The 27,986-nt window shown below is 35.5% G+C and overlaps 1 protein-coding gene across 7 annotated transcripts in view; it reads left to right on the forward strand.

Moving 5' to 3' along the window:
* Positions 1-27,986, forward strand: part of HMCN1 (hemicentin 1) — a 667,703-nt gene that overhangs the window by 535,669 nt on the left and 104,048 nt on the right. For all 7 annotated transcript variants that reach the window (XM_074322404.1, XM_074322402.1, XM_074322401.1 and 4 more), the window contains 11 exons: positions 923-1,019; positions 4,224-4,346; positions 5,130-5,291; positions 9,235-9,516; positions 10,516-10,683; positions 14,693-14,806; positions 15,370-15,456; positions 18,925-19,116; positions 22,851-23,024; positions 24,339-24,452; positions 25,316-25,461. In XM_074322404.1, coding sequence (XP_074178505.1) covers positions 923-1,019; positions 4,224-4,346; positions 5,130-5,291; positions 9,235-9,516; positions 10,516-10,683; positions 14,693-14,806; positions 15,370-15,456; positions 18,925-19,116; positions 22,851-23,024; positions 24,339-24,452; positions 25,316-25,461 — 1,659 coding nt within the window. The remainder of the gene's footprint in view (positions 1-922; positions 1,020-4,223; positions 4,347-5,129; positions 5,292-9,234; positions 9,517-10,515; positions 10,684-14,692; positions 14,807-15,369; positions 15,457-18,924; positions 19,117-22,850; positions 23,025-24,338; positions 24,453-25,315; positions 25,462-27,986) is intronic.

Consider the following 27,986-nt stretch of genomic DNA (forward strand, 5'->3'; position numbering starts at 1 on the left):
GAGAAAACCTCATGGAAATGAATACTTCTAGTGCATCCTTCTATATACTAAATACTTTCAGTGAAAGTATATACTAAATTATTTCAATGATAACTGCAACTCTAATGATTCTCCCTCTTTTGAATGTTTTAGCAATGGATCGTGGTTATTAGCAATCAATCACATACTGTTTGGTTATTATTTATACCTTGTTTATTATTAAATTCTTTTTTTATGTTCACATAGTTTATATTCTCAACCAGATTGTAAACTCAAGTCAGAAACCATATATGACACTATACTTCTTTGTATCTTCTACCTGCAGTACCTTGTACAAGGTTCTGACTACCTGCTGAACAGTCAATGAATGAGTGATGATAAAGTATTGATGCATGTTGCAGATAAATACATAGAAAATATTTACTGATATTCAATTAACTCCCAAGTACCAAATTGAGTACTAGGAAACTGAGACTAATTGAATGTAATATTTGACTTGAAGAAGCTTACAAACCCAGTATAGGAGAAAAGATATAATAAACCAATAACAAGGGTGTTATTTTACTGAACAATATCCTAGACATATAAAGATTGTATATTTCGAAGCCTTAAATAACTTATTCAGAAGTGCTGATTTTTTTTTTTTTTTTTTTGCTATTTTTTTTCTGGGTTATATTGTAAAAAACCTATCTAGACCTTCAACAACTAATGTTAATGATATTAAGACAAGGTATGAGATAGATGAAAATTGTTGAATCTTGGTAAGTGTTGAGTGTGGGCGATGGGCATATAACCATCCATTTTACAATTTGTCCATTTTTCATATGTTTGAAAATATTCAGAATGCAAATGAAAAATAAGACATCATAAATAGCATTGATAGAAAATCCCCAGTTACTTATTGAATAGAAACTGTGGTTTCAAAGCGTGATTTTATTTTCAGATTGAAGAGGCTCAAGTTCAGGATACTGGTCGTTACACTTGTGAGGCAACAAATGTTGCTGGGAAAACTGAGAAAAACTACAACGTCAATATTCTGGGTAAGTGTGATCAGAGCCTGTAAAGCAAATGATGCAGCATGTGGTTTAACCTTTGATTATTTGTGTCAACTCTTAAAATGCCATCCATGTATCTCAAGTTGATCATGAAACTAATCAGTATGATTAGATGATGCTGAACTGTCCTGCCTATCAGCTCACATGATTAATTCAAGGTCAACTATAGATTTCCTGAACCTAAATATGTTAATTACTGTCACTTTGATGTAGAATGGTTCTCCACTCCTGTCTAATACGCTTTTTAGCTTCTTCAATGAGGATTTTCTAATGATTGAGCATTCTGTATGAATGGAGGCTGGGTTTGTCAATGGAAAATAAGTCAAAAGGCCAAATGACGTACGTGAATTGTGTGTGTGTGTATGAATGAGAGAGCCTTGTACTTGTGGGTGGGAGATGGGGTTACTATGCTGACCAGTGTGATTAGCTATCCTTACTTGAAACTTTGCTATTTGTTACTATTTAATGTAAATGTTAAGAATAATCACCACTGTTATATTGGCTGTGGTTGTCTGCTAATCATTAAAAAGTGCTCTCATTTCCAGTGTATTTATTTTTATTTTAAATACTTTTAAAATCATTTATAACATATTAAGCACTCTTAATTTTGGTTTTATTTTTTAAACGTTTAATTGTTGAGAGAATGAACTGAAATTTACTTTTGCTTATAAAACTATTTAAAAAACACATTTTAAAATAAAAATAGGTAGAGGAAATAATTTGCTGCCAATGGAGAAAACTATTTTTAAAACTTTAAAAGCATGCATTTGTGTAGAAAATGACCTATTAATTATAAATCATTATGAATCATTATTATAATAATCATGATTATAATAATGATTATTATAATGATTATAATAATGATTCATAATGATTTATAATTAGTAGGTCAAAGTAAACATAAACCACAAAGTATACTTTACCAATGAGTAGACCGATGCCTCTAAGCAGATATACAGTAGATAGAAGAATGAATGACAGGGGAGAGAATATTAAGACATCAAGGATAGATTCACTGAAAAAATATTCGTAGTGTGCCTCTGTGTTCTAGGCACTGTGCCACGTGTAGCCATAGAGAGGTGAATGAGAAAAGACAATGACGCTGCTCACACAGAACTTCTCTTCTGCTGGTCTAGAAATATCTTTCAATAGCCAGTTAAACTTCCTAAGAGCTATCATAGGAAGTTTTGCAGGAAAACATATCATGGACTCGTGACATTTCAGATTTTAAGGATGAGTAGGTATTAGCTCTGTGAAGAGAGCGGGAGCATTACAAAGACCAGAATAATACTGCATTCACTGTACCAAGCATGATTCACTGTGGAGCCTAGTGTGGTGCAGAGGGAGTGAGAAGATATTAGATAGTAGAGGTTAAATGGGGCATGTTGAAGAAGGTCTCTAAAATCAATTTTAAAAGTATAGATTTCGTTCTAAAGGTGATACGATACCATTAAAGGGATTTAAAGGCGGGCTGGGGTGTTCAGATCTGTATTTTAGGAAGAACGCAGATAAATTCTAGAAGTATTTAAGAAATTGAATTAATAGGATTAATTGCTTAGGTGGAAAGAAGAGTAAAGGATTGATGTCAGTATGGGTTGGCCAACTGGACTGTGTGGACAGTAATATCCTTTGCCTGGAGAGGGAGCTAAGGTGGCTGAGTTCATTTTGGGGCAAGTCAAGTTTGACAATGCCTCTAAGGAAGGCATCCAAGTTGAGATGTTAAGTAGTTGGAGGGGGTCTGCATTATAGGTGCAGATTTACAAGCATTTGTATTAATAGAGGCCATGAAAGTCGAGGAGGGTAGAGTTTAGATTGGCGATCATGAGTTTATAGCAGTGGTAATTCATGTAGTTGTCATTTTCTTCTGTACAACTTTCTATCTGTGGTATAGGTGATGACAGGGTAAACTATAAGAGTCATCCTGTGTTGCCAAATAGAAAGGCAGTGCTGCATGGCAGTTGAGAATATTGGCGAAGGAGTAGTTGCAATGATTGATCTTTAAATCTAAGCTGGAAAGAGAAGTCAGTCAGTAAAAGAGGAGGCAGCTGGATTGGGAGACTTCTGAAAGCTGAAAGGAGTTGAGATTCAATCAGGTCGATGAATTGAGAATTGGGGAAAATTGAGAGAAAGAGCTCTAAACATGGAGCAGTTGTCAGAGAGTACCCTAATTTGTAAATTTATAGAACGAATGTTCTAGATGATGAAAAGCCTATGGCCTTTGATGGAGAAAGGGATGAACCCATACTGACATCAAGGAAGTGAGTAGCCAGGGTGTTTGGACTGGTTATTCATGTGGATGCTGGTTGCATGCAGAATGATAGCAGGTCTTCATGTAAAGAGGATGGATAAGAGCATCCTCACCGAGCAAATTGTTCGGTGAACAGAAAAAGAATGTAGTTCACAGATGGTGGTAAGAAAGAGAAAGAATAGAAAATTGGTGGTGTGAGCCTCAAAGGAACAGAGGCTTTCACAGGGATGGCTGAACAATGACTGAAAGCTGCACTGGGTAGTGAGGGGAATTCTCCCGGAATTCTCCTACTCCTCAACTCCCAGGAGCTTGCAACTGCCGCCTGACTATATTGCAACCAGAGAAGTGGCCAAGGAGAGAATTAGGCCAGCAAATGCAGACTCGGCCTCTGAGAGATGCATGGGTAGTCAGGATTCACTTTGAACATTTCAAGGAGAAGATGGAGACCAGTGGGCAGCAGGCTGTGCGATCTAGAATAAATAACATGTCTGTTTCTAAGATCAAATTCCTTGCCTCTGTTCTTTACTGTGTGTTATATGCCTGTTGTTTTCCAATTCTGTTCAGTATCTGAGATATAAAAACTGGCCAGACACAAATGACTGGGTTAAGTTTAAACTTGGTAGGTGCCTTCGTGTTTTTGGTGCAAGATGTCTAAATGTCTATAGTAAATTGGCTTCTTTTTATGCCGCTCTGAATATTTTGATAATTAAGTTTCTGTCTATGAAAATTTGAAGTGTGTTATTAGATAGTTAGTCTATGTCTTACAGTTGACTTTTAATGTGGTGTTGATAAATGTTCACCTCAAGTGCTAATTATTTCCTGTTTCATTTGAGTGCAAACCTTTGGGTTGTTTTACATGTAAACTATTAGGGAAATTTTATATTAACATGATTGCAAAAAAATTGTATTTTGTATTTTTGTCTTTATTTTTAATCTTTCAGTACCACCAAATATTTATGGTTCTGATGAACTTGCTCCACTGACAGTCATTGAAGGGAATCTCATTAGTCTTTTATGTGAATCAAGTGGTATTCCACCTCCAAATCTCATTTGGAAGAAGAGAGGTCAGTTTTCATCCTTTGACATTTATAAAATTAAATATAAATAAAATATAGATGAATTTCTATTTTATTTGACAAACCTGTCAATTTATTAACAAACTTTACTGGGATTTGCATACTAAAATACTTGACAGAGTAATTAAATATGAAATATGCAGCTTGCAATCTTCTGCACTATATAGCTTAAAATATTCAATTTTGAGACTACCTGCCACCCAGGAAAAAACTATTTTCTGTATTAATTGCTTTTTAATCAAATGCACTACAAGGCCTCTGTAATTCAATTAACTACTTTTTTCTTTAAAATAGATTTAAAAAATTATTTTCTAAAGCAAACATTTTTGCTGTATTTGTGACAGCTTTGTTGAGTGTTAAGACTGAATTCTACAGTTGGACAGATTTTCAATTTATTCATCAACAAATATTTATTTATGTCCATTAAGTTATGAGACAGATTATCTAAAGTTTTAGCTTGTTTTAAAAATCATTTTTGCTTTACTGTTTTAAGATTCTATTTTGTTTATTTTCCAAAGTATGTTTTCTTCAAATGCAATATTGGTTGAAAGAAAATATTGCAAAAGATTTTCTTGGTATTTTCTCCTCCTCTGCTGCCTTCTTTTCCTCTTCTTCCTAATCTTTTTTTCTGTAGGATTATTTTATAGTGCCATTTGCCTTTTAGGTACTTGAAATAGGAAGTAAATAAATAAGTATATATATTCATTGGCAAATGTACACAAAATGCTTTATATTTTTGCTTCATCTTCTGCCATTTGGTTTTCTTTGTAGGCTCCCCAGTGCTGGATGATTCTTCAGGACGAGTCAGAACTTTATCTGGAGGCAGACAGTTACAGATTTCAATTGCTGAAAAATCTGATGCAGGACTCTACACATGTGTGGCATCAAATGTTGCTGGAACTGCAAAGAAAGACTACAGTCTGCAAGTTTATAGTAAGTTATTGATTAACCAGGTTTTGGCACAGTTTTCTTTGAAATCTTTCCATCCTTCCCATGTACTTTTTCTTCATAAGTTTAAGATATATTCAAAGTAGTTTGGTTATGATATACCTCTCATTAGACCCACAAATTTAAATTGTGCTGACATAGTGATGAGCTGTTTCTGTTTCTTGCTGTAATTTATTCAGCAATACCGCTGTCTACTCTGTATCACCTTGGCCATGGCAGACACATGAATGTGGCTGTAATTTGTTGGGAACAGGATAGTGAACATGTAGAATGGGGAGGGGTGGCATTTTACCATAGGGTATATTTATAATATGTAAAAATATACCATTTAAAATAATAATATGTATAAGATTTTAAAGTGTTTAAAATATGTAATTATCTCTTTTAGTCTTTACCTGAGTTGTAATATGAGACAAAATTATTGCCCCCATTTTGCATTAATGAAAACTTAAGCCCAGAGACGATTCCATGACCAACTGAGGTCACATGGCTTGTACGTGGTAGAAATGGCACTAGAACACAGGATTACTAACCCTGGCCCATTTTTCTTCTCACATACATATGTATTAAGAGTTGATCTAATTTTCTTCCTTGGAACCAGTATTAATTAGGCAACATCAGCTGCAAAGTTACAGAATAACTGATGTTCAGTGGCTTAAACAAGTAGAGGTTTATTTTCTCACATAGTGAGAAGCTGAGGTTGGCAGTCATGAGGTGGTCAGCACTAAACAAATAAAATTAGAAATGAAAGAGAAGTTACAATTGACACAACAGAAATTCAAAGGACCATAAGTAACTACTACAATAATCATATTCCATAAAATTTGACAACCTAGAAGAAATGCATGAATTCGTAGCAACATACAAGCTTTCAACACCAAACCATGAAAAAAATTTAAAAATATATGAATAGGCTGATTGCTAGTAAGGAGATTGAATCAGTGTTCAAATACCACCCAAGAAACAAAAACCTAGGACCGTCTGGTGAATTCTACCACACATTGAAAGACTTAATGCTTATCCTTCTCAGACTCTTCCAAAAAATTTAAGAGGAGACCATGTTTCCTCACTCATTTTACAAGGCCAGCATTACTGTGACACCAAAACCACATAAGGACACCAAAAAAAAAAAAAAAAAAAAAAATTAAAGGCCAATATCCTTAATGAATATATATGCAAAAATATTCAACAAAATATTAGCAAACCAAATTCAACAATACATTAAAAGGACCATATGCCATGACCAAATGGAATTTATTCCAGGAATGCACAGATGGTTCAACATCTGCAAATCAATGTGATGCACCATATTAACAAAATGAAGGACAAAAACCATGCGATCATCTCAATAGATGCAGAAAAAGCACTTGACAAAATTTAACATCCATTTCTGCTAAGAACCCTCAACAAAAGGGAACATACCGCAACATAATATAGGTCATATATGACAAATCCACAGCTAATATACTCAACAGTGAAAAGCTTAAAGCTTTTAGCGAAAAACTGTTAGAATTAATAAATGAATTCAGCTAAGTTGCAGGATACAAAATCAATTTACAGAAAATGGTGACATTCCTACACGTTAATAATAAACTATCAGAAAGAGTAATTAAATAAACTATCCCATTTACAATAGCATCAAAAGAATAAAATACCTAGGAATAAATTTAACCAGGAAGTGAAAGACCTATATACTGAAAACTAAAGGAATTGATACAAGAAATTGAAGAAGAAACAAATAAATAGAAAGGTAGTCCATGTTCATGGATTATAAGAATTCATATTGTTAAAATGTATATATTATCCAAAACAATCTACAGATCTACAGGGAATTTGAAATCCCTATCCAAATTCCAATGGCATTTTTCACAGAACTAGAACAAATAATTATAAAACTTTTATGGAACCACAAAAGATCCCAAATTTCCAAAGCAATCCTAAGAAAAACAAACAAAGCTGGAGGTATCACGCTCCCTGATTACAAAGCTACATTAATCAAAACAATATGGTATTGGCATGAAAACAGACACACAGATCAATGGAACAGCATTTACAGCCCAGAAATAAACCCATACATATATGAACAAATTAATTGACAACAGAGAAGCCAAGAACATATAATGAAGAAAGAACAGTCTCTTTAAGAAATGGTGTTGGAAAATCAGCCAGCCACCTGCAAAAGAATTAACCTAGACCACTATCTTATATACATTATTAATTCAAAATGGATTAAAGACTTGAATGTAAGACCTGAAATACTAAAATTCCTAGAAGAAACATAGGCACTAAGTTCCTTGACATCAGTCTCAGTGATGTTTTTGTGGATTCAACTCCAAAGGCAAGGAAAACAAAAGCAAAAAGAAGCAAACGGGACTCTATCAAACTAAAAAGCTATGCACAGTGAAGGAAACCATCATCAAAACGAATGGAAGAAGGTATTTTCAAATTATACATCCAACAAGGAACTAATGTCCAAAATGCTTAAAGAACTCATACTACTAAAAACCAAAAACCTTATTCAAAAATGGGCAGACATTTCTCCAAAGATGACATACCGATGGCCACCAGACACATGAAAAGATGTTCAACGTCACTAATTATTAGGGAAATGCAAATCAAAACCACAATGAGATATTAACTCAGACCTGTTAGAAATAGCTATTATGAAAAAGACAAGAAGCAATAAGAGTTGGAGAGGATCTGGAGATAAGGGAACACTCATACACTGTTGGTAGGAATGTAAATTGGTGAAAACACTATGGAAAACAATATAGAGATTCCTCAAAAAATTAAGAATAAAATTACCATATCATCAAGCTATTCCACTTCAGGGTACTTATCCAAAGAATATAAAAACACTAATTTGAAAAGATATATGCACCTCTGTGTTTACTGCAGCAGTTTTTTTACAATAGCCAAGATATGGAAACAACCTAAGGGTCCATCGATGGATGAATGGATGATAAAGATGTGCTATATGTATACAATGGAATACTACTCAGCCATGAAAAAGAATGAAATCTTGCCATTATTAAGTGGATGGACCTTGAGGTTATTTTGCTAAGTGAAATAAGTCAGACAGAGAAAGACAAATAAGGTATGATTTCACTCCTATGTGGAATGTAAATAACAAAAGAGAAAAAGAAAACAAATAAACAAACAAACCTAAACAAAAACAAACTCATAGATACAAAGTACAGATTGTTGGTTACCGTGGGGAAGCTGTTGGGGGAGGGGTGTGTGAAATGGGTAAAGAGGATCAATTGTATAGTGAAACTAGGATTTTGGTGGTTATCATTTTGTAGTGCATACAGATGTCAAATTACAATGTTGTACACCTGAAATGTATATGTTATATACCAGTTTTACCTCAATAAAAAGTTGTATCTTTTCCTTTTATCAAGAGAGCTAAAAGTTTTCAAAATCCATACCTCCCATCCCCTGCCAGCAGACCTTTATTTAGATTTTATAGACCTGAATACATTCATGTGGCCATCTCAGTTTTCAGAGACTACTGAGAAATAGTGTCAGCTTTTTCAACTCCTATAGTGGAAAGTGGAAGGAAGAAAGGAATTGGTAATAGATGTTAGATTGTGAGCTACACTACCATATCTATTTTAAAATTAATACTACAAAGACTTTTGCAAATGATAAGTTCAAATATTTGTATACCTTCTCAAAAGCAGGTAAAGTAGCAGACATGACATTCTTCCCTTACTGTGTGGATAGCTTTAGTTTCAGACGAAATCTAGAAACATTGGAGAATTCCACCTCTCAGTATAGCAATGCCACATCTGTTCATCTTAGGTTTTTCTTTCGCAGTTAATATTTTGATATAAAAAATGAATTTAACGTTGGCTGATGGAAATTCCAATGTAAAACTTGAAGAAAACATTTCTTGTTTTCTTTCTTTTTTTTTTAAATCCAGTTAGACCAACCATTTCCAACAGTGGCAGCCACCCTACTGAAATTATTGTGACTCGAGGGAAGAGTGTTTCCTTGGAGTGTGAGGTGCAGGGTATTCCTCAACCAACGGTGACCTGGATGAAAGATGGCCGCCCTTTGACCAAGGGAAGGGGAATGGAAATATTGGATGAAGGTCGCATCCTACAGCTGAAGAATGTTCATGTATCTGACACAGGCCGTTATGTGTGTGTTGCTGTAAATGTAGCAGGAATGACTGACAGGAAATATGACTTAAGTGTACATAGTAAGTGTAAATGAGATCAACAAGTCTATTCATTGGCTGATATATCCTATTGCATTCTGGATGGGAGATACAGGCCTTGAGTGTTGAGTCTTTTATTTATAGTATATTATTTTTTACATATGCACCACTTCCCCAGATCAATCTCATCACTTATCTTTCTGTACTTGACCTACCATTTCTTACCTTGCTGCAATAAGCACATATTGAGTCTTTTAGGAAAGCACATAGTGAAGTAGATAATTGTCCTCTTCAAGTACTTTTGGTCCAGTGCTACCGCAATTACTGTTCTTTGAGTCTATGTTTTCCAAATTATCTGTCTTGGCTAGTATAAACCTTAGCGCTTACTGACTCAGCGTCAGTTGGTCATAAGGCATACTGCAGTCAGCTTTAATATTCTAATTAATGAGTCATAGATATCAATAGGAATAGACCAAACATATATACCTACTTGTATGCATAGAATTTGATTTACAATTTTTAAATCTATAGAAGCAATGGTAAATTTAATAGACACAGCCTTATGACTTGAGTCTAGTTAGGACTCACACAAAGTGCAGTATTACTACCCTGTACTTTGCAGCCAAAGCTTTAAGAAATCAGGATGTAAAAGAGAAAAGGAATCAATCTTAAGTATCTTTTGTTAGATTATTTTAATTTTTAGGAGTATAATTATTTGTTAGAAAATCCTGCCTGTAAGAAGGTCATGAATCTATATTAGAGACTTACCCGAAAAGATGAGTGACTCAGAAAATCAGTCACCACCATATGTAAGTTGTTTATTGCTGTTAGTGGGGAAGAAGTGACATATTTACTTCCAGGAATGTTACACTAAAAGTACTACTACTAATAGTAAGATTATTGATGTGATTATGTATTGTGCTTACTGTTGACCAGAATATGAAAGTCTTATTATTAACAATCAACAGTTTAGGATGTGGTATTTGATATGTATTAGCCACCTTCCTTTCCATTTCTTATGTGTTTTGTTTTGCCTTGCAGCCCCTCCAAGCATCATAGGAAACCATGGGACACCTGAAAATATCAGCGTGGTGGAAAAGAACTCAGTGTCCCTGACTTGTGAAGCTTCAGGAATTCCCTTGCCTTCCATTACCTGGCTTAAAGATGGGTGGCCCATCAGCCTCAGCAGCTCTGTGAGAATTCTCTCAGGTATTACAAGTTCTTGTCGTCTGATAATCTGGTTATCTTCACATGGCCATCATTTTTCATTGCTCACTTCTCCCTGTTTGATATTTCTTTTTGATCTAGATGCATATTCTAATACCCACTGATCATATTAGGAACAAAATATTTAGAAGGACATCAGAAGCTGTATGAAAAGAGAAAAATCTCTAAATTATCTCTAGATGCTTTTAAAATAGAAATCTTGCCCACTCACTTATTACTTAAATCATAGTGATTCAGAGCATTCATGCTACAATGAGTATCAACCAGTTTGAAAAGCGAAGAATGAAAAAGAATGCTGAAATTGATACCAGAGTCTAGAGCAATTCCTCCGCTACAATGTACCTCCATAACTATTTCAACTTATTCATGACTCTAACCTGAGTGAGTTTTATATTTCCAGGATGGGATAGTTTACTGTGAGGTAACATTTTATTATTGTTGTAAAAGAGATATTCAGCTTATTCCTCATCTAATTATGTACGGAAATCTATTAGCTCGTTTTTTATGGATCAGTTTAAGTGTGGATACAGGTGTTTTGGGGCATGCCGCAGGAATCCGTACTTGGCCCCTTTTAGTAATTACTTGGATACAACTAAGAAGACTCTTGCCAAGTCTGTGGTTAATAAAAAGCTTGGATACTTAGCAGAACACCTAATGTGTTGACTGAAGGCATCCGAATTCAAACACACCTCATGCTGGAACTTTTGAGTTAAACCCAAGAAAATAAAAGTTAAAGTAAGTCCTGCACATAAGTTCAAAAGCCAGTGATGAAAATTAGGGAGAGATACAGCTTCAGCATTCTTCATATGAAAAGATCTCTGAATCGTGTGATACATTGGGTATGCGTTAGCAGTGTAATGTGGTTATCAAGAAAATCAATGCAGTATTTTGCCACAGTAACAAAATATATTTTCACCAGTAAGAAAAGTAAGAGACCAGTTGTATTCTGGACTTCAGTGACTCAGTAGGAAAACTAGAAGAAGGATTTATTGACAGTATTTTTAAAGGAGGGTATCTATGGTGGTAAATGATTACAAAATAATTTATGTCAGATTGTACTGAACCTGGCAAAATAAACCTTATGTAACCTTATGGTTACATAGTGAAAATTAAATTTAAGTACTTGAAGAGCTGTGGTGTGGGAAAGGATTATGTTAGTTCTGTTAGTTCCAGGGGTAGAAAGTAATGCCAGTGATTGGAAGATTCTAAGGACAAATTTGGGTCTGAATATAAACAACTTAAAATATAGATAGATGATAGATAGATAGATAGATAGATAGATAGATAGATGTCAAGGTGAGCTATTTCGAGAGTTAGTGACCTCCCTGCCCCTAAATTTGTTCAAAGTTTAAATTCCTACTTTTGAAGACTGTTCAGAAAAAAATTCTTTCCTAGTGTTTTAATTAGGTCTAAATATCCTAAGGTTTCTTCAAGATCTTATTCTGTAAATGACAGGAGCTTGAATAAGAATATCTATCACTATTGACCTCATTTGTTGCCTATAATACTCACTAGATTTATGACCTCATGCAAGTCACCTGACTTTGCTAAATTTAGTTTCTGTGCTCGTAAAGTGAAGATATTAACAAAATTTACTCCTTTGGGTTTTTGAAAAGATGGAATGAGTTAATGTATGTAAAGCAGTTGACACAGGGCTTCCTTCTGTGGTAAGCAGCCAGTCCACACATGTGTGTTGTTTTTGCTGTGGACAACCTATTAAAGATTTGTGGCCTCCCTGTCGGGGAAGATGTGCCGTTATCCTTGCTACGATGCTTTCATTTTCATAGGCCTTCCAGGCTCTGCTGGTCTTTGGAAATCATAGTAGCGGCAAAGATTTTTTTAACAATTTGGTTCCCCAAAACCTGAGCACATTATCTTCTTATCTTGACATTCTCATCCTATTTTTGACTTTTTCCTAATTGTCCGTTGCCGAAAAGGGAGGAAGTCATGTTAAATATACTAACCCCATCAGAGCTCCTGGAAATGAAAACGGCAAGTTAAAGTGATGGACTCCTGCTTATTGTAGATGTACAGGAGTGGGGGTTGGGTTTTGTTTTTTGTTTTGTTTCGCTTGACCAGCAGCTGGAGACCCCTGAGCGAACCCAGTAAAAGTATTTCACTTTGTGGTGCTGCCAATGGAATCATTCAGTTTTACAGTCTGAACATGCGTATTGTGCAATGGATGAATGAGAATCAAGTGAATGGCATGTGACCCGCCTGGGTCTGCCGCACACTTCTGGCCCATTAACATTAGTCCCTCTGAGACTTTAAATACAGCTTCTCTGAAAGCAGTACTTGGGGAAAGTCTCTATTATTGCTATGAAGTTATGTGCCAAGAAGAGATAACTGCTATAAAAATGTAATAGGTACAAGAAACGTCTCCGTATAAGTTTCGCTACCTATATCAGACCCTTTTTTGTTTTCCACCGGATGAAGTGAGAAGACCAGGAAACAAAGAGAAAAGATCATGAGACTCATGAGCCTGAGGTTTGCAGAGCCAGCAATGACTCATAGAAGTTGGATCATGTTAGTATCTCTCAACTGGAATCGTAGTGTGGTTTCACTGATCGAAGTAGCAGCGAGTTCTTGAATCTTTTCCTAATTACCATAAGTCTTTGGCATGTTTAGATGATTTCTGTTGGCTGATGGGAATTCAGTTGGGGAAAAAGACTGAATTCAGGTAATCAGCTTTGTTTGTCTAAACAAAGTACCACTAAGTTCACCTTTTAGTGGTTTGAGGAGGGGAAGGTTGCTTATAGGAAAACTCAGGGACAGCTCGCTGTGTTGATGAAAACAGAAAGTAGGTGGAAACTCCTGATAAATCCAGATCCAGGTGGATATTTATATGAAGATCTGATGTTTAACCATTTCAATTTGTTTAGTTCAAATTCAAGGTACTAAGCAAAAATATACCAGGTAGAAAATTATTACAAAACCTAAGAAATGCTGCACACTGTTTACTTACACTTGACTCCTCAAATGGTTTCGAGGACTCCACTCTCTCAGTAGTGGATCTCTTAGTTCTTTGTTTCAGTCTCATTTGGGGGCTCCTCCCTCATCTTTTGTCTTTAAATGAAGTTTCCCTCTAAATTATACCCTTAAGCATATCAGAGTTTCACTCTCAGCCTCTATACATTTATTGGCTGAAGAATCTTTCTTTAAACAAAATATAACATTACATGGAAGTTCAAAATGTAAAACAAAGGTGCACAGTGAATGAGGTGACCCTCTCATAAACTTTAATATAAATAATTCTAGGATTTCATGACACTCAATTGAAAACTGGTGGTCAGACTTCGTGGTTTCTTCCATTTGTTCTAAATCATTGTCACCCATATCTGGATTGCTGGTGCAGTTGTCGTTCTAACATTCCCATTTCGTATATTCAACGGCAAACTGGGAATCTTTTTTTTAAATATCCTGTCACAGTTGTCTTTCTAAAGTACAAATCAGATCATGACTTTTTTTTCTTTTTTCTTTTTTTGGGTTACACACTTCCTAGCCTTTAGTGAACACAGTAAAGTCTAGACTCTTTAGTACAACATTCAAGGGTCCACAGAATCTGGCCATACTCCATCTAGCCTCATCTCCCACCATCTTCTCCACCTGTTCTGCTTAAGATACCTCATCTTTCTACCTCTGTATCTTCATTTATACTCTACCTACTGTGGAGTCTCTCGATTCCTCTGTGTGTTAAAGTATAATTACCTCCTAAGGTTATATACAAACATCCCCTCTGTGGAACTCCATTTCTTGCTTGCTGTCACTTAGGATTATATTTATTTTTTATCCATTGACCCAGAAAATTCTTCTGAATTACCCATTCTGTTTCACGTAAACGTGTGTAATTTATTTTTTAAAAAGTTTGACATAAATTCATTTAAAGATTTTTGAAGCATATTGATTAAATTTTATCTGTATTGAACACCACTTGGAAAACTTGTAAAGTTTCAGATTTCTTTTTGAGTCATCTGGTGGTTTACTTCTCCAGGAGGTAGGACTCTGCGGTTGATACAGACCAGAGTAGAAGATGCTGGGCAATATACTTGTATCGTAAGAAATGCAGCAGGTGAAGAAAGAAAAATCTTCGGACTTTCAGTATTAGGTATTTATATAATTTGTATCTCTAGAAAAAAATCTAAATCTAATTGGCTTACATACATTCTGGAACCAGAGTTTAAATTTATCTACAGCTTGATGTCACATTTATGTATTCTTTGGCCCCTGGACGATCACTGTTGATAAAAATTCAATGTTAAAGTGATTTGGAGGTAGTTAGCTGGATTTAAATGGGAGAAATGCCATGTCTTGTCAGTTCACAATTGTTCTGCAGTATTCTAAGATGCTGATAACTTATTTAATGTGAGTGCTTGTTAGAATGTTAGTGGGAAAAATAAATGTCTGATCAATGTTCTTACTCACTGACTTGTTGACATTTTTATCCAGATTTTGATTTATATTACAATAAAATTATCTATATAATTGAATTCATGACATATAACTTTATATCTTAAAATTAGAATTGATCAAAATAATATTATGACATTATTCTAGTAATCAATTAATTTGGGGGGTTTGCTTTAAACATTATAGCTTAATAAAAATAGAAACCTAGATGCTTATAAAATAACAGCCCTGTTGTTAAAATTACTTTTTCTGTTTTTTTAGTACCACCTCACATTGTGGGTGAAAATAGACTGGAAGATGTGAAGGTGAAAGAGAAACAGAGTGTTACACTGACTTGTGAAGTTTCAGGTAAGAGGCTCAGCTCTCATACTTCTACAGTGCCCCCTCTCACTAATTATTCATTATCTACACTACATTTCTTAGTGAAGAAAACATCAAGCTGCCGTAATATGCATTTGAATTGAATTTTGATCCAGTATTTAGAAAGGCAGGAGGAAACTTCTTAGATTCTATGGAGATACAAAGGAAATTCCCTCCTGTAAAGAAAGGAGGGAAGGAGGACAGGAGGGAGGGAGAGAGACACACTGGTTTTTTCTTTCAATTCAATAAATTTCTCTTTTTTAAAAAAGTTTTGCTTCTATTTGCATGTAGGGTTTTCTTGTCCCACCTCCTCTTATTTTCTGTTTTCTTCACTGTTAGTTGAAGGATGTACCTTTCTTTCCTTTTCCTGTTTTCTTAAATTTAATTTCAAAGAAATAGTTAGTTTTTGTGAAGTATGGAATTACTGATAGTGGGGATTACCGAAAAAACAGAATTGTCACCTTTTGTTAACATGTTTAATTTTCATGTTTTTCATTTGTGAATGTTCCAGCTTTCCTCCTGTTGTTAATTTCTAGTTTCATACCATTGTGGTCAGAAAAGATACTCGGTATGATTTCAGTCATCTTTAATTTGCTGAGACTTGTTTTGTGGTCTAACATGTGATCTATCCTAGATAATGTTCCATGTGCCCTTGAGCAGAATGTGTATTCTGCTGTTACTGGATGGAATGTTCTGTATAAATCTGTTAAGTCTATGGTGTTTTTCAAATCTTCTGTTTTGTTTTTGAATCTCAGACTTGGTGATCTATCTATTGTTGTGAATGGATTATTAAAGTCCCCAGCTATTATTGTATTGCTGTTTATTTTTCCTTTAGTTATGTTAGTATTTGCTTTATTTACTTAGGTGCTCCAATGTTGTGTTCATAGATATATAGATATTTATAATTATTTTATCTTCTTAATGGATTGACCTCTTTTACATTATATAATAACCTTTGATTTTTTTTACCACTTTTAGCTTAAATCTATATTTTCTGATATAAGTATAGCTTCCCTTGCTTTTTTTATTACCATTTTCTCAAAATATCTTTATACATCTGTTCACTCTCAGTCTATGTGTGTTTTTAAAGCTAAAGTGAGTTTCTTGTAGGCAGCATTTTATTGGGTCTTGTTTTTATTCATTCACCCATTCTATGTCTTGACTTGAGATGCTAATTGTCAGCAAAAAACAAAACAAAACAAAAAAACAACCAGCCTAAGAGAAAACTTACAAGAGTTATTTGATCCAAACTGATGACAATTGCCAGGAAGCAAAATTTCAATGGACTGAGATTTTTCTACACAAAAAGGCAACTTTGCAATTTATTTTATTCATTTGAATCAAAGGAGAAAAGTTACATGAAATCCATTGGTGGTAAATTAATGAGGTGAGAGAAAGCAGAGTGGGGACATCTCTGGGATTGGATAAAAAGTAAATTGGAGAGACAGATACTTCTTTTACATTGGTGGCTGTGGGATAGTTAATAGTTAGCATATTGCAGTACATAGAGATTGCAATCAAAGGACAAGAACAATAATGAGGGATTCTGTAGTTTCCTGCTCTGGTGTGACAGGTTATGCCCTGGGGGTCCAGAAAAAGGGATTACTTTGTCATTCCAAGGACATATTATTTTAGATGCAAAAAGACAACAGGCAGCCTCACTTAAGGTAAAGATTGGCATTTGTCAGTGAAGCTACAGGCCAAGGATGTGACTATGGGCCGTGGCCCTCTTTTAGTTAGCAACTTTTATGTTCAGACCATCCTATGTGGTTAATTTCGGTCTCTGAGTTTGTAGGGCCTGCATACAGGCCTCTCCTGAACTTGTCAGGTTTAGTATGTAGCCCTTCTTTTTTCATCCATATAATCCATTGACATTTAAAGGAATTAATGATAGGTGAGGACTTATTATTACCATTTTGTTAATTATTTTGTGATTGTTTTGTAGATCCTTTGTTCCTTGCTTCTTATCTTGCTCTTCTTTTATGATTTGAAGAATTTGGAAAGTTCACTGATTCTCCAGCTTGGTCAATTGTGCTCTTGAAGTTCTCTTTTGAATTCTTCAGTTCAGTCATAGTATTCTGTAGCCCTAGGATTTGTTTTATTTTTTTTTTTTTTGATGGTTTCTGTTTCTTTGTTGAACTTCTCATTTTGTCTGTGCATTGCTCTCCTAATTTTGGCATCTGTTTTTGTGGTTCACTAAACTTCTTTAAGAGGACTATTCTGAATTCTTTGTCAGACAGTTCATAGATCTCCATTTCTTTAGGTTCCGTTATTGGAGCTATATTAGTTTCCTTTGACAATGTCATGTTTACCTGATTTTTTTTTTTTTTTTTCATGTTGGTAGCTACGTGTTTGAGTAAAGGGTCTCCTCTTCCAGGTTTTCCAGGTTCATTTCAGCACAGACAGTCCTTCACCAGTCAGCTCTGCTTGGGGTTCTGGACAGGTTAGCTGGTAGCATCCTTGGGCTAGTAGAAATTTCTATCAGGGTCTCTGTTTGGGTGAAGCCACTGCCTGACCTGTGAGGCTGGTGTGTGGGGTGACATTAACTGGGAGCAGTTGGCCAGGACTGCTGGCTTTGTTCCCTGCCCCAATACAGCTATAGGATAGGCCCCATGACCTCTCTGATGAGGCTTCCCCGTCAGACAGGACTGTGTGTGATACTCAGTATTTGGGCAGGCCTGTGAATTTGCTTCCCTGCCTGGGTGAGGCAATAGAACATGCTACATGGCCAGTACAGATGAACCATCCAGTTTTAATATAATGTCATCCTAGCCCTCTTTCCTAACAGAACTTGTTTTTATGGTTTTAACATTAAAATTTCAAAAATTATTTGAGTAATTTAAAACTATTAACATAAGTCACATGTTAAAAAAGTATAAAAGATATTTTCCCTATAGGCTATAAATATTAAAGGAATAATTACTATATATCTGTATTTACCTATTTACATATCTATGCTGGAATCCTGGTATAAACTCAACAAAATACCTGCTTGTTGGATTATTTAATTAAAGGCTTTTCCCTTTTTATAGGCTTCTCTCAAAAATATAAAATATCCTTTAAAATTTTAATATGAATGCAAAGGTATTTATAAGTAATAATTTTAATAAAAATGCTGATCCATTCTTTTTTAAGTCTATTTTACTATGAAAATATTTAATCGTAATAGCCTAAGGTATGATATAAATTTAGTTCAACAAGACTAATTTAGAATTATTTCATTTATATATGGAAACTAATCTTCATTTGAAATGATTTGTAATCTATGTATGTTAAAAATCAGCATGATTATTATTATAAATCAGATTGTGTTTGCAAATTTATTTTAGATGAATGGTTGCTTCATTATTTTCGAAGTGGGCTATTTCAAAACGCAAATGAGTGAAATGCCTTCTTTCAGTTATCATCTGTAAACATATGATTATAGCCAGTTCTCAGAAATGGCCTTTATTACAGGAAATCCAATGCCAGAAATTACATGGCACAAAGATGGGCAGCTCCTTCAAGAAGATGACACCCATCACATTATGTCTAGTGGCCGTTTCCTTCAAATTACCGATGCACAAGTGTCACACACTGGAAGATACACATGTGTGGCTTCTAATCCAGCTGGTGACAAAAGCAAAAGTTTCAGTCTCAACGTGTTGGGTAGGTATAAGCATTGCTTCAGATCTTGAGGAATCAGACCTGACTATAGTCTAAATTCTTTTCTGTTTACTTAATATTTCTACCATAGAATTTCATTACTTAAGGAGGACCAGTACTTGTGTACATTTGCTGTTTTTCTTTCATTAATTCATACATTCATTCATTATATTTGGAAGACATGCTATGTTCCAGGTACTGTGTTTTATGCCGGGGACACAACTGCAGACAAGATAGATGTTCAATAAGCAGTAGTAAAGCATCAATATATGCTGGTCAAAGAAGTAGGTAACCAGTGAAAGGGGCTCAACCTGAGATAGTTTATCCTTTCTTTGTGGGGCACTGCCATTATTAGTAATCGTCTGTACTGAATTCTATGTTTGGTAACAATGATGAAAGAGTTGCAAATGCAGAGGAGCCCACCACAATTTTATGCTTTCTCGTGACTGATAACGAGTGAACAGAATTCCCTGCAAGGTGGAAGGGTTAAAACAAAACAAACCAGCTTTCAGTATTTTTATTATAGAAGCGTGGCCCCTTTGTCTGAAAGTACATCTTCTTTCCTTCTCTTCGCCAACTCATGTAGCAGTGCTGTGAGCACATCTGCTTCCATGGGGGTGAGCGACTACCTTAGATTTTATTTTTCTTCACATAATATGCTGCTCGTCTATCTTTGTGTGTGTTTATCTGTGTCATTCGCTAACTCACTAATATCTAAAAAAACCTTAAGGGAAGAAAGTTGAAGGGGACATTACCTGGAAATGCCATTTAATCCATAGTTCTTTCTTCCCAGATAAGTGCTCGCCCCCTGAAATTAATATGAAATGTGTAAATTCTATGTTGAGTCAATGATTGAGCTATGAAGACTCCTAGGTTAAAATGGATACAAGGACCATGCATGTGAGTTTTAAATCTCACGTGATAGCCTTCTGATTTAACACAGATTAGCTTGTGCATTTGAATACCAAGCCCTTTGAGAGCAATAAAAACTACACCATGCAAAAAAATGGACTAGGAATGATGAAGTAACTGCACACTCAGTTCTAACAGCATCAACATTGTGCTTATGTCTCAGGAATGACAGTAAAATAGATTTTTAATTTCTGCTCATGTTTTGAAATTGAAAATGTACCACCTAAATGGATTGTATTCAATTACTAACATCAAAATACTTTTCATTCTACTAAAGTCAACTATATTTGAGTATGCACATTTTTGCAACTGTTTGTTTATTTGTTTTTTTTTGTTACTGGCTAGACTATTTTGGGAATACATAGTCTCATACATATAAAGCATACATACATATGGGGATACAGAACATAACCCTCAGGTAGCTTACAGTATAACTGAGTAGGATATATATATATATGAAAAATTAAATCAAAATACTGGGTAATGTAGAGTGTCGAATGAATAGTATATGAAGATAATAATTATGTACAACTATAAACTCCTCAAGGCACAACCCCTCTTTATCTTGTAAAGGATTTAGCCCCAGCGCCTAACTTGGCATTGAATAACAGACATACGGATAAGTATGAATGAGCGTTCATGAGCCAGTTGTCTCCTAACACACCTGTGCTCCTTGCACACCCATCAGTGTATGTAAGACAACTGCTCAGCCCTGGATTTCCTCTCTTCTCCTGTAGCTCATTGCTTCTCTTAGAGCTCTCATTCCCATATGCCTCCTTCCTCCCACCGCTGATTCAGCTCCCAGTACTGACTCATGTCCACATCCTATCCTCTGTCCTCTGGAAGCCTGATTTAAAACTCTCTCTTGCTCCTTGCTGTAAATGAAATCCAATTCTTCCCAAGAGACACCAATCCTCCAGTGGAAATCATTTATTCTTTATCCCAAGTATCCCAAGTCATGCTATCTCATTACTCATCTATTTCTTGTCTTTCTCCCTTGTTCATTGGAGACTGAGGGAAATTAATCAAAGCCTTCTTTTCCACCAACTTCGTAAACTTGAGGCTACTTAAATGTATGTGTTTGCAATTTCCATTTCACCCAGCCATAATTCTGTGTGCCCCTACCCTGTCTTTTCCCAGAGGTTGAGTTATCCTTTTTCATAGTTACCACTTTCACTTATGTCTTTGATCCTGTATCTTTCCACCTTCTTTAGTATGTTAGTCATTCCCATCATCCTCTTTATCTGCAGCTCCACCTTCTACTGTCTCCATCACTTCGTGTTGTAACCATTCCGTCTATAGTTCTTTTCATTTTTTGGTACTTTTTTTTTTTTTTAGTTTATTTTTCTGTTAGTTTCAGGTGTACAAAACTACATAATAGTTAAACATATACACCCCTCACAAAGTGATAACCCCCCCCAATCTACTACCCCCTGACATCATATATGACTGTTATAATACCATTGACTATATTCCCTATGTGGTACTTTATATATATAATTATAGTTGACATTCAGTATTATTCTACTTCAGCTCTTCAGCTACAGGTGTACAGCACAGTGGTCAGACATTTACAGTCTGTGAAGTGATCCTCATAATAAGTCCAGTACCCATCTGGTACCCTACACAGTCTTTACAACAGTATTGGTTATATCTATACTTCTTGTCCCACTGAAAATAGGCTTCCACCCACACCATTGTTGACGCTGCTGTGGCAAAGACCACCCTGTTGCCAGAGCCAACAAATATTTTTCAGTCCTTAATGTTTTGTACATTATTTGTCACTGTCTCCTTTGCAGTGTTCCCACCTAGTTGTCTTTGCACACCTTTGGTTGCTCCCTTTCTCTCTCCTTTATGGACTCTTACTTAGTCCGTCAAACATTAGGTCCCTTACAATTTTGTCCTTACTTCACCGTTCATTTTACTCTAGCTATGCTCTTCAAGTAAAAAACCTTAATTCCCAGAGTTTTATGTATCTCCTGTAGTCTGGTGACTTTTTAAATCTATACCTGCAATCTAGATCTTTTTCCCAAGGTTTGGATTTCTCTAAACAATTGTTTATTGGAGATTTCTACCTAGAATTCTCATGGGCACTTAAATTTAAGATAGTCAGAACTGAACAAACTATCTTTTCCTCGAGGTTAAAGGAGCAAATTTTTCCACGTTTTCTGTGTATGTTACTTCACTGTACTTTATCTAGATTCCCAAGCAAGAAAACTGGAAGTTATCTTTGATTTGGTTTCTCACAATGCCCATTCTATCTTGCCAGTTGCCTTCTAAATATTTGGTTAGTTCCCTCCTTAAATACTCTAGTTCAGTCCCTCGTTATCTTTTATGAAACAAGTGCACCTACCTCTGTTACCCTTGACCCCCATGAATCCATTCTCCAAATATTCCCTGCTTGCCCCTCACTGTTGACGCTCCTCTGCTCCCAATACACTCCCTCTTCATTCTCATCTCACTTCTTTGACTTTCTAATCACCAGTAATCCTTCAGGTTTTACTTTGGAATCTCCTTAAGGACGACCTTACACCCCACACCTCAGATTGATTGAATGCTATGCCTCCATATATCCTGCATTGGAATTCCCACTATTACCCTTTTTACATCGTGTGATAATTCATTTTGATGAGTCATCTTCTTCATCACCCTGTGAGCTTTTGGAGGTTCTCACTGCTTTCGTGTAGAATACAAACACTACTCAATTGTTTTCTCTAATTGTTACAGAATGGACTTACACAAATAAGTACAAAGGAAATTTAGAGACGCACAAAGAGGGACATTTCTTAATATATGTCTTTGATTACATTTTAAATCTTTTTTAGTGTCCCCCACAATCTCTGGTGTCGATAGTGACGGCAGCCCTGAAGATGTCATTGTTATCCTTAACAGCCCCACATCTTTGGTCTGCGAAGCTTATTCTTATCCTCCAGCTACCATCACCTGGTTTAAGGATGGAACACCTTTGGAATCCAACCGAAATATTCGTATTCTTCCAGGTAATTCGCTTACTTCAGATGCCCAAGATGCATTTGTGCCATCTACTATTGTAGAAAAGCAGAATCATCTCTTTTATATGTATTATAAAAGTACTAATGTTGTTGGCTGTTATGTTCTGTTGACATTTTAATTTTTTAAATTATCTGTGTATATCTTGTCATCTACGTTACCTGAAAATTACTTTTTGAAAGACCAATAAAATAGCTAAATAAAAAGGCCAATAAATAAGTACCATGGTGTAATGAATTGCTAAAATATATTATGTAGAATGCCAAAAAAAAGGGTAGAAATTTATTTCTTGTTGAATTGAACCTTAAGGAGAGTTAGTATTTTGATTGAGTTTATTTATTCCTCTTTACTACCTGGCAATATATATGAAAGTAGAAAGAATTAAAAAGTATGTTCACTGGCTTTAAGAAATTTGCGATCTTATGTGGAGGAGATATAAAATGTTGAAAGTTAATTAACAACATGAATCCATGAATAATCATGGGTTATGAATAGTCACGGAATATGATTAATGGGGCAATGACAAGTTTTATAAGAAATCAGCAGAGAGAATGGCCACCATGGACTGAAGTAATTAGTAATTGCTTTGTCGCAGTCAGAACTTGAACACGACCTTAAAGAAAATTATAGAATTCTGTTGGTTAGAAATGAATTAGAAGAGATTTCAGATCCAGCAGTATGACGTTTGTGGGAAAGGTGCAAAGTGAGAATGGCTTATCTATGTGTAAGTAATAATAATTAGACTCCTCACCTCCCAGTGGAGTAGAGACGTTATGTATATGTGTGTGTAGCAGGGAAGGGGGATGGGTAGGAGATAAGGTCAGGAAGGACCATCGGGGTCATGTTTTGAATACCTGGATTAAAGAATTTTTGACTTTATACTTTAGTCACTTGAGAACCAGATTTTTAAGGAGAAAGGTATAAAATAATACCAACTGTGTTTTAGCAAGATCAGTCTCTACTGGTAGACCAGATAGATGAAAGGAAGAAGCTGACTAAAGCAGAAGACCTATTCATGAAAAGTGAAATAAGGACTTTAGCTAGAGTGTGTACAGAGGCATGGGAGGGTCAGAATAGCATGAGATAATCATAACCACAAAGGACCACTGAGAACTCCGTGACTGTCCTCATCCACCATGCAGGGCCCACCTATATTGCAGTGTGTCTTGTGTCCAATAACTGTTACAGAATTGGCATAGAGAAGAAGAAATCTATTAATCGTAAGAACGAAAACCCTGGTAGTTTGTGTGTACTCTGCTGCCCCTGTGACTTCAGAGATTCTTTGGTATTCCATGATTTTTCAGGAGGTAGAACTCTGCAGATCCTAAATGCCCAGGAGGACAATGCTGGAAGATACTCTTGTGTAGCCACTAACGAGGCGGGGGAAATGATCAAGCACTATGAAGTGAAGGTCTACAGTGAGTTCTGAAAGCACACTGTGTTTCATATTTTCCCCAAGTTGTCTCAAGTTTTTAATCCTGTTTTTCATTATGGGTTCATAGCTATTTATATTCATTATTAGAGTTTGTTGTTTATGCAGCTTGCTTCATGAGATGGATGTCGAATGAAGCATTGTGCCCATGACCTCAATTAAAGATGTAAGGAGCCCACTGCATCGGCTCACTAACCTCTTGTTGGAGAACTTGTCAGTGGCACTTCCTTAGGTTTCTCTATTTTTTTCTTCTGAATTATCCTCTGGGCTAAGTTATAATACATTCATGCACAAAACTGTTGTTTAGAAATATATGTTCCAATCAACAGACTGGGATGAGTTCATCAGTGACTTTGGGTCAATCTCCTGTACATTGACCTATAAATAAAAAGCAAAGCTAATACTGCTATTCACAGTGCCTACATTTCAGGATTTTGTTTTTGTTTGTTTGTTTGTTTTTGCATGTTAAAAGGAAGAGTATCTTTCTGATTATCTTTTGTTCTTTTGATCAGTCCCTTTAATGACCTATAAAATGCATTTTTTGGGGGGGGTCATGCTCGGACTGTGTCTGGGGACCTGGTGCAAATGAAACAAACTGTTCTGTGAGGGACATTAGCTTCATTGGCAATATTATAATGATGAAGGTGAATGATACTCTTCTTTACATTCTGTATCTGAACACTATCCTTTCATAAGATGCTAACTGGGGTCCTGGATGAAAGGGGTACATAGAAAATGCTTCAGTTACTTCCTTGTTTTCTTGTTAAGTGATCCTCAGGGTGATTTCCATGGTATTCCATGTATTTAAAAGAACCAGTGTTTAACTCTTTAATATTTGTTTTTCTGCAGTTCCACCCATAATCAATAAAGGGGACCTCCTGGGGCCTGGTCTCTCCCCTAAAGAAGTGAAGATCAAAGTAAACACCACCCTGACCTTGGAATGTGAAGCTTATGCAATTCCTTCTGCTTCTCTCAGCTGGTACAAGGATGGCCAGGCCAGTCACAAGATTTTTCATTTGCTGATGGTTTCTTAAAGACTAAAATGATCAATTCAATAATAATAAAACAGACACAAGTAATTCAGAGAATCAAGTGACCTTAAAACAAGCACAATCCCATGCTCCTACTATATAAAACTGCAAAAAAACTCGAACCATGTTCAACAGTATTGGTATGATTCCATTATTGAAAAGTTTGAGGGATTCTCTTTATGTACATTAGCAACTATCTATGAAAACCCAGCTACCTTTCCACTGGGGAATCACTTTTGTGTTCTGTGGCTTTGCAAAGTAACTTTCTGGAGAAGAAACACAAAAATAGTGCTAAACCAGATTATCCAATAGGCTTAACATGAGTACCAAATTTAATTAACACTTTCTGTAAACACCTTTACCTCTTTTACAAAAAGTAACTGTGAAGGGAAAAAACTAAATATGATGATTAAGTGCCTAATATAATTAACTGGAGGCAATGAGAAACTTTAAAAAAAAAAAAAAAAAAAAGGCACATCCTTCAATTACGTGATCTGACTTTCAGACCACAATTCTCATTTTTCATTCAACTTGTGTTCTTCCATGCAGGTTTTCAAAGAAATGTGCTGGTGTTTTAAACCAAAATACATTTTTTAAAGCTATTGTTAACACTGTGCTTAATACAGATGTGACATAGCTAAGCTGCTCTTTGCCCTGTTTTATACATAATCAACAAAATGGTCAGTTAAATCTAGTTCCAGAAGTTCAGGTTCGAGTCATGATTTAAAATGCAGAAAGATATGGCTTTATTTTTTCAGATCACAGATGGATTTTGCAATACTGGCAGCTAGAAAAAAATCATCTCATATAAAATAAGCAAGTTTCATCTGGAAGCCATTGCAAAAGGAAAAATATGGAACTCCCACCATGTTCTGTTTACAGTTTCTTTTCTGACTACAAGCACACTTGATGGTACAATATCAAATCTATATGAGTTTGCTTGGAAACAAATAGGTCCTTTCTCCTTTGAAATCTTATTTTATTTCTAATTTTATCTAAAGCCTTTTCGTTCATTGTGGTGACTACCCATGCGTGTGTGTGTGCATGCACACACACACACACACACACACACACAGATACACACATAAAAATTGGATAATGGCTAGAATTGCATTAGGAATGAGGCAGTTTGGGTGGTTTTTTTAATTTCATAATGAATAGTTAAATTACAGTTTCAAATCCAGACTCTGAAATTGATCCAATTGTGATACTTTAAGCTGCTAAATTTTTTAAGGTTTGGGATTGGTCCCCTTGAATGTGTACAAAACATACTGGTTTTTGTTTATTTTCCATACCTTTCTTCTGTTATTTCATTCTTCAGATAAACAACACTATCTGAGCAAAACAGTGTTTTTGACAAAATCCACCAAAATTATTGGCAGTGTCAACTGCAGTAAGTTTTGATAGAATCTTTGAGTTGTAGTTACTCATTCTCCAAAGTTTTTCTTTTACAATAGAAATTTTAAGTTGTGCTATTTTTAGATAGGTGATATAATATTAATAATGATTCACTGCATCCCAAATAATTTACTGAGCACATCATACTATTGGCCAGACACCATTTTAGATGGAGGATACAGATATGAAGGAAACAGAGAAAGATCTCTGTTTATAGGAAGTTTGGGGAGACAAAACTGCTAAACAGACAAACCTGTAAAACATGTAATGTGCCAGATGGGGTAGATGTTTCGGAGAAAATTCAGTCAGGGAAAAGAAAAGTGAGTGGGGGGAATGTGATCTTTTATTTGTATAGGGAAGGCCTCACTGATAAGGTGATATTTGAACAGAAATTCAAGGAAAGTGAAGGAAGCAAAAATAAGAAATCGGAGGGAAAAACATGCTAACGGGAGAGAATTTCCAGGGCAAAGGCTCTGAGATATTTTGGCTGGAGTGCAGTGATTTATGTAAACACAAAAGATGTGAACAGAAGTTAGTGGAGAGCCAGATCATACTGCCTGGTAGACCAGTTGGCCTTTATTCTGTTGCGAAGCCACTGGAAACTTTTAAATATGAATGTTATGATTTGACTTAAGGTTTTAAAAAAAGTACATTGCTTCTGTATTGGGAGAAAAAATTGAGGATCTAGATTTGAATTTATTGCAATGGTCCAAAAGAGATGGTGGTTGCTTGAATGAAGGTTGTAAGCAGGATGTGAGGGAAAGAGATGAGTCCAAGATTTTGCATGAGGTCACTAGAAGAGTGAGCTTAGACAGAAAGAGGAGAGGTCCAAGGATTAAGCCCTGGGGTACTTCTACATTTAGTGGTTGTGGGGCAGAGAGAGAAGTGTCCCAACAGATAAGGGGGAAAAAGTATATCAAAATGAAAACAAGCTAAGCTGTGGTAAATGGCACTGAGAATTGACCAATAAATTAAGCAACATGGATGTCATTGGTGACCTTGACAGGGTCATTTTGGTCAAGTAGAGATGGTGAAAGTCTGATTGGAGCAGATTCAATAGGAAAGAAATGGAGACGGCAATTGAAAACATT

Source organism: Rhinolophus sinicus, linkage group LG17 (genome assembly GCF_036562045.2).
Source record: "Rhinolophus sinicus isolate RSC01 linkage group LG17, ASM3656204v1, whole genome shotgun sequence".
NCBI lineage: Eukaryota > Metazoa > Chordata > Mammalia > Chiroptera > Rhinolophidae > Rhinolophus > Rhinolophus sinicus.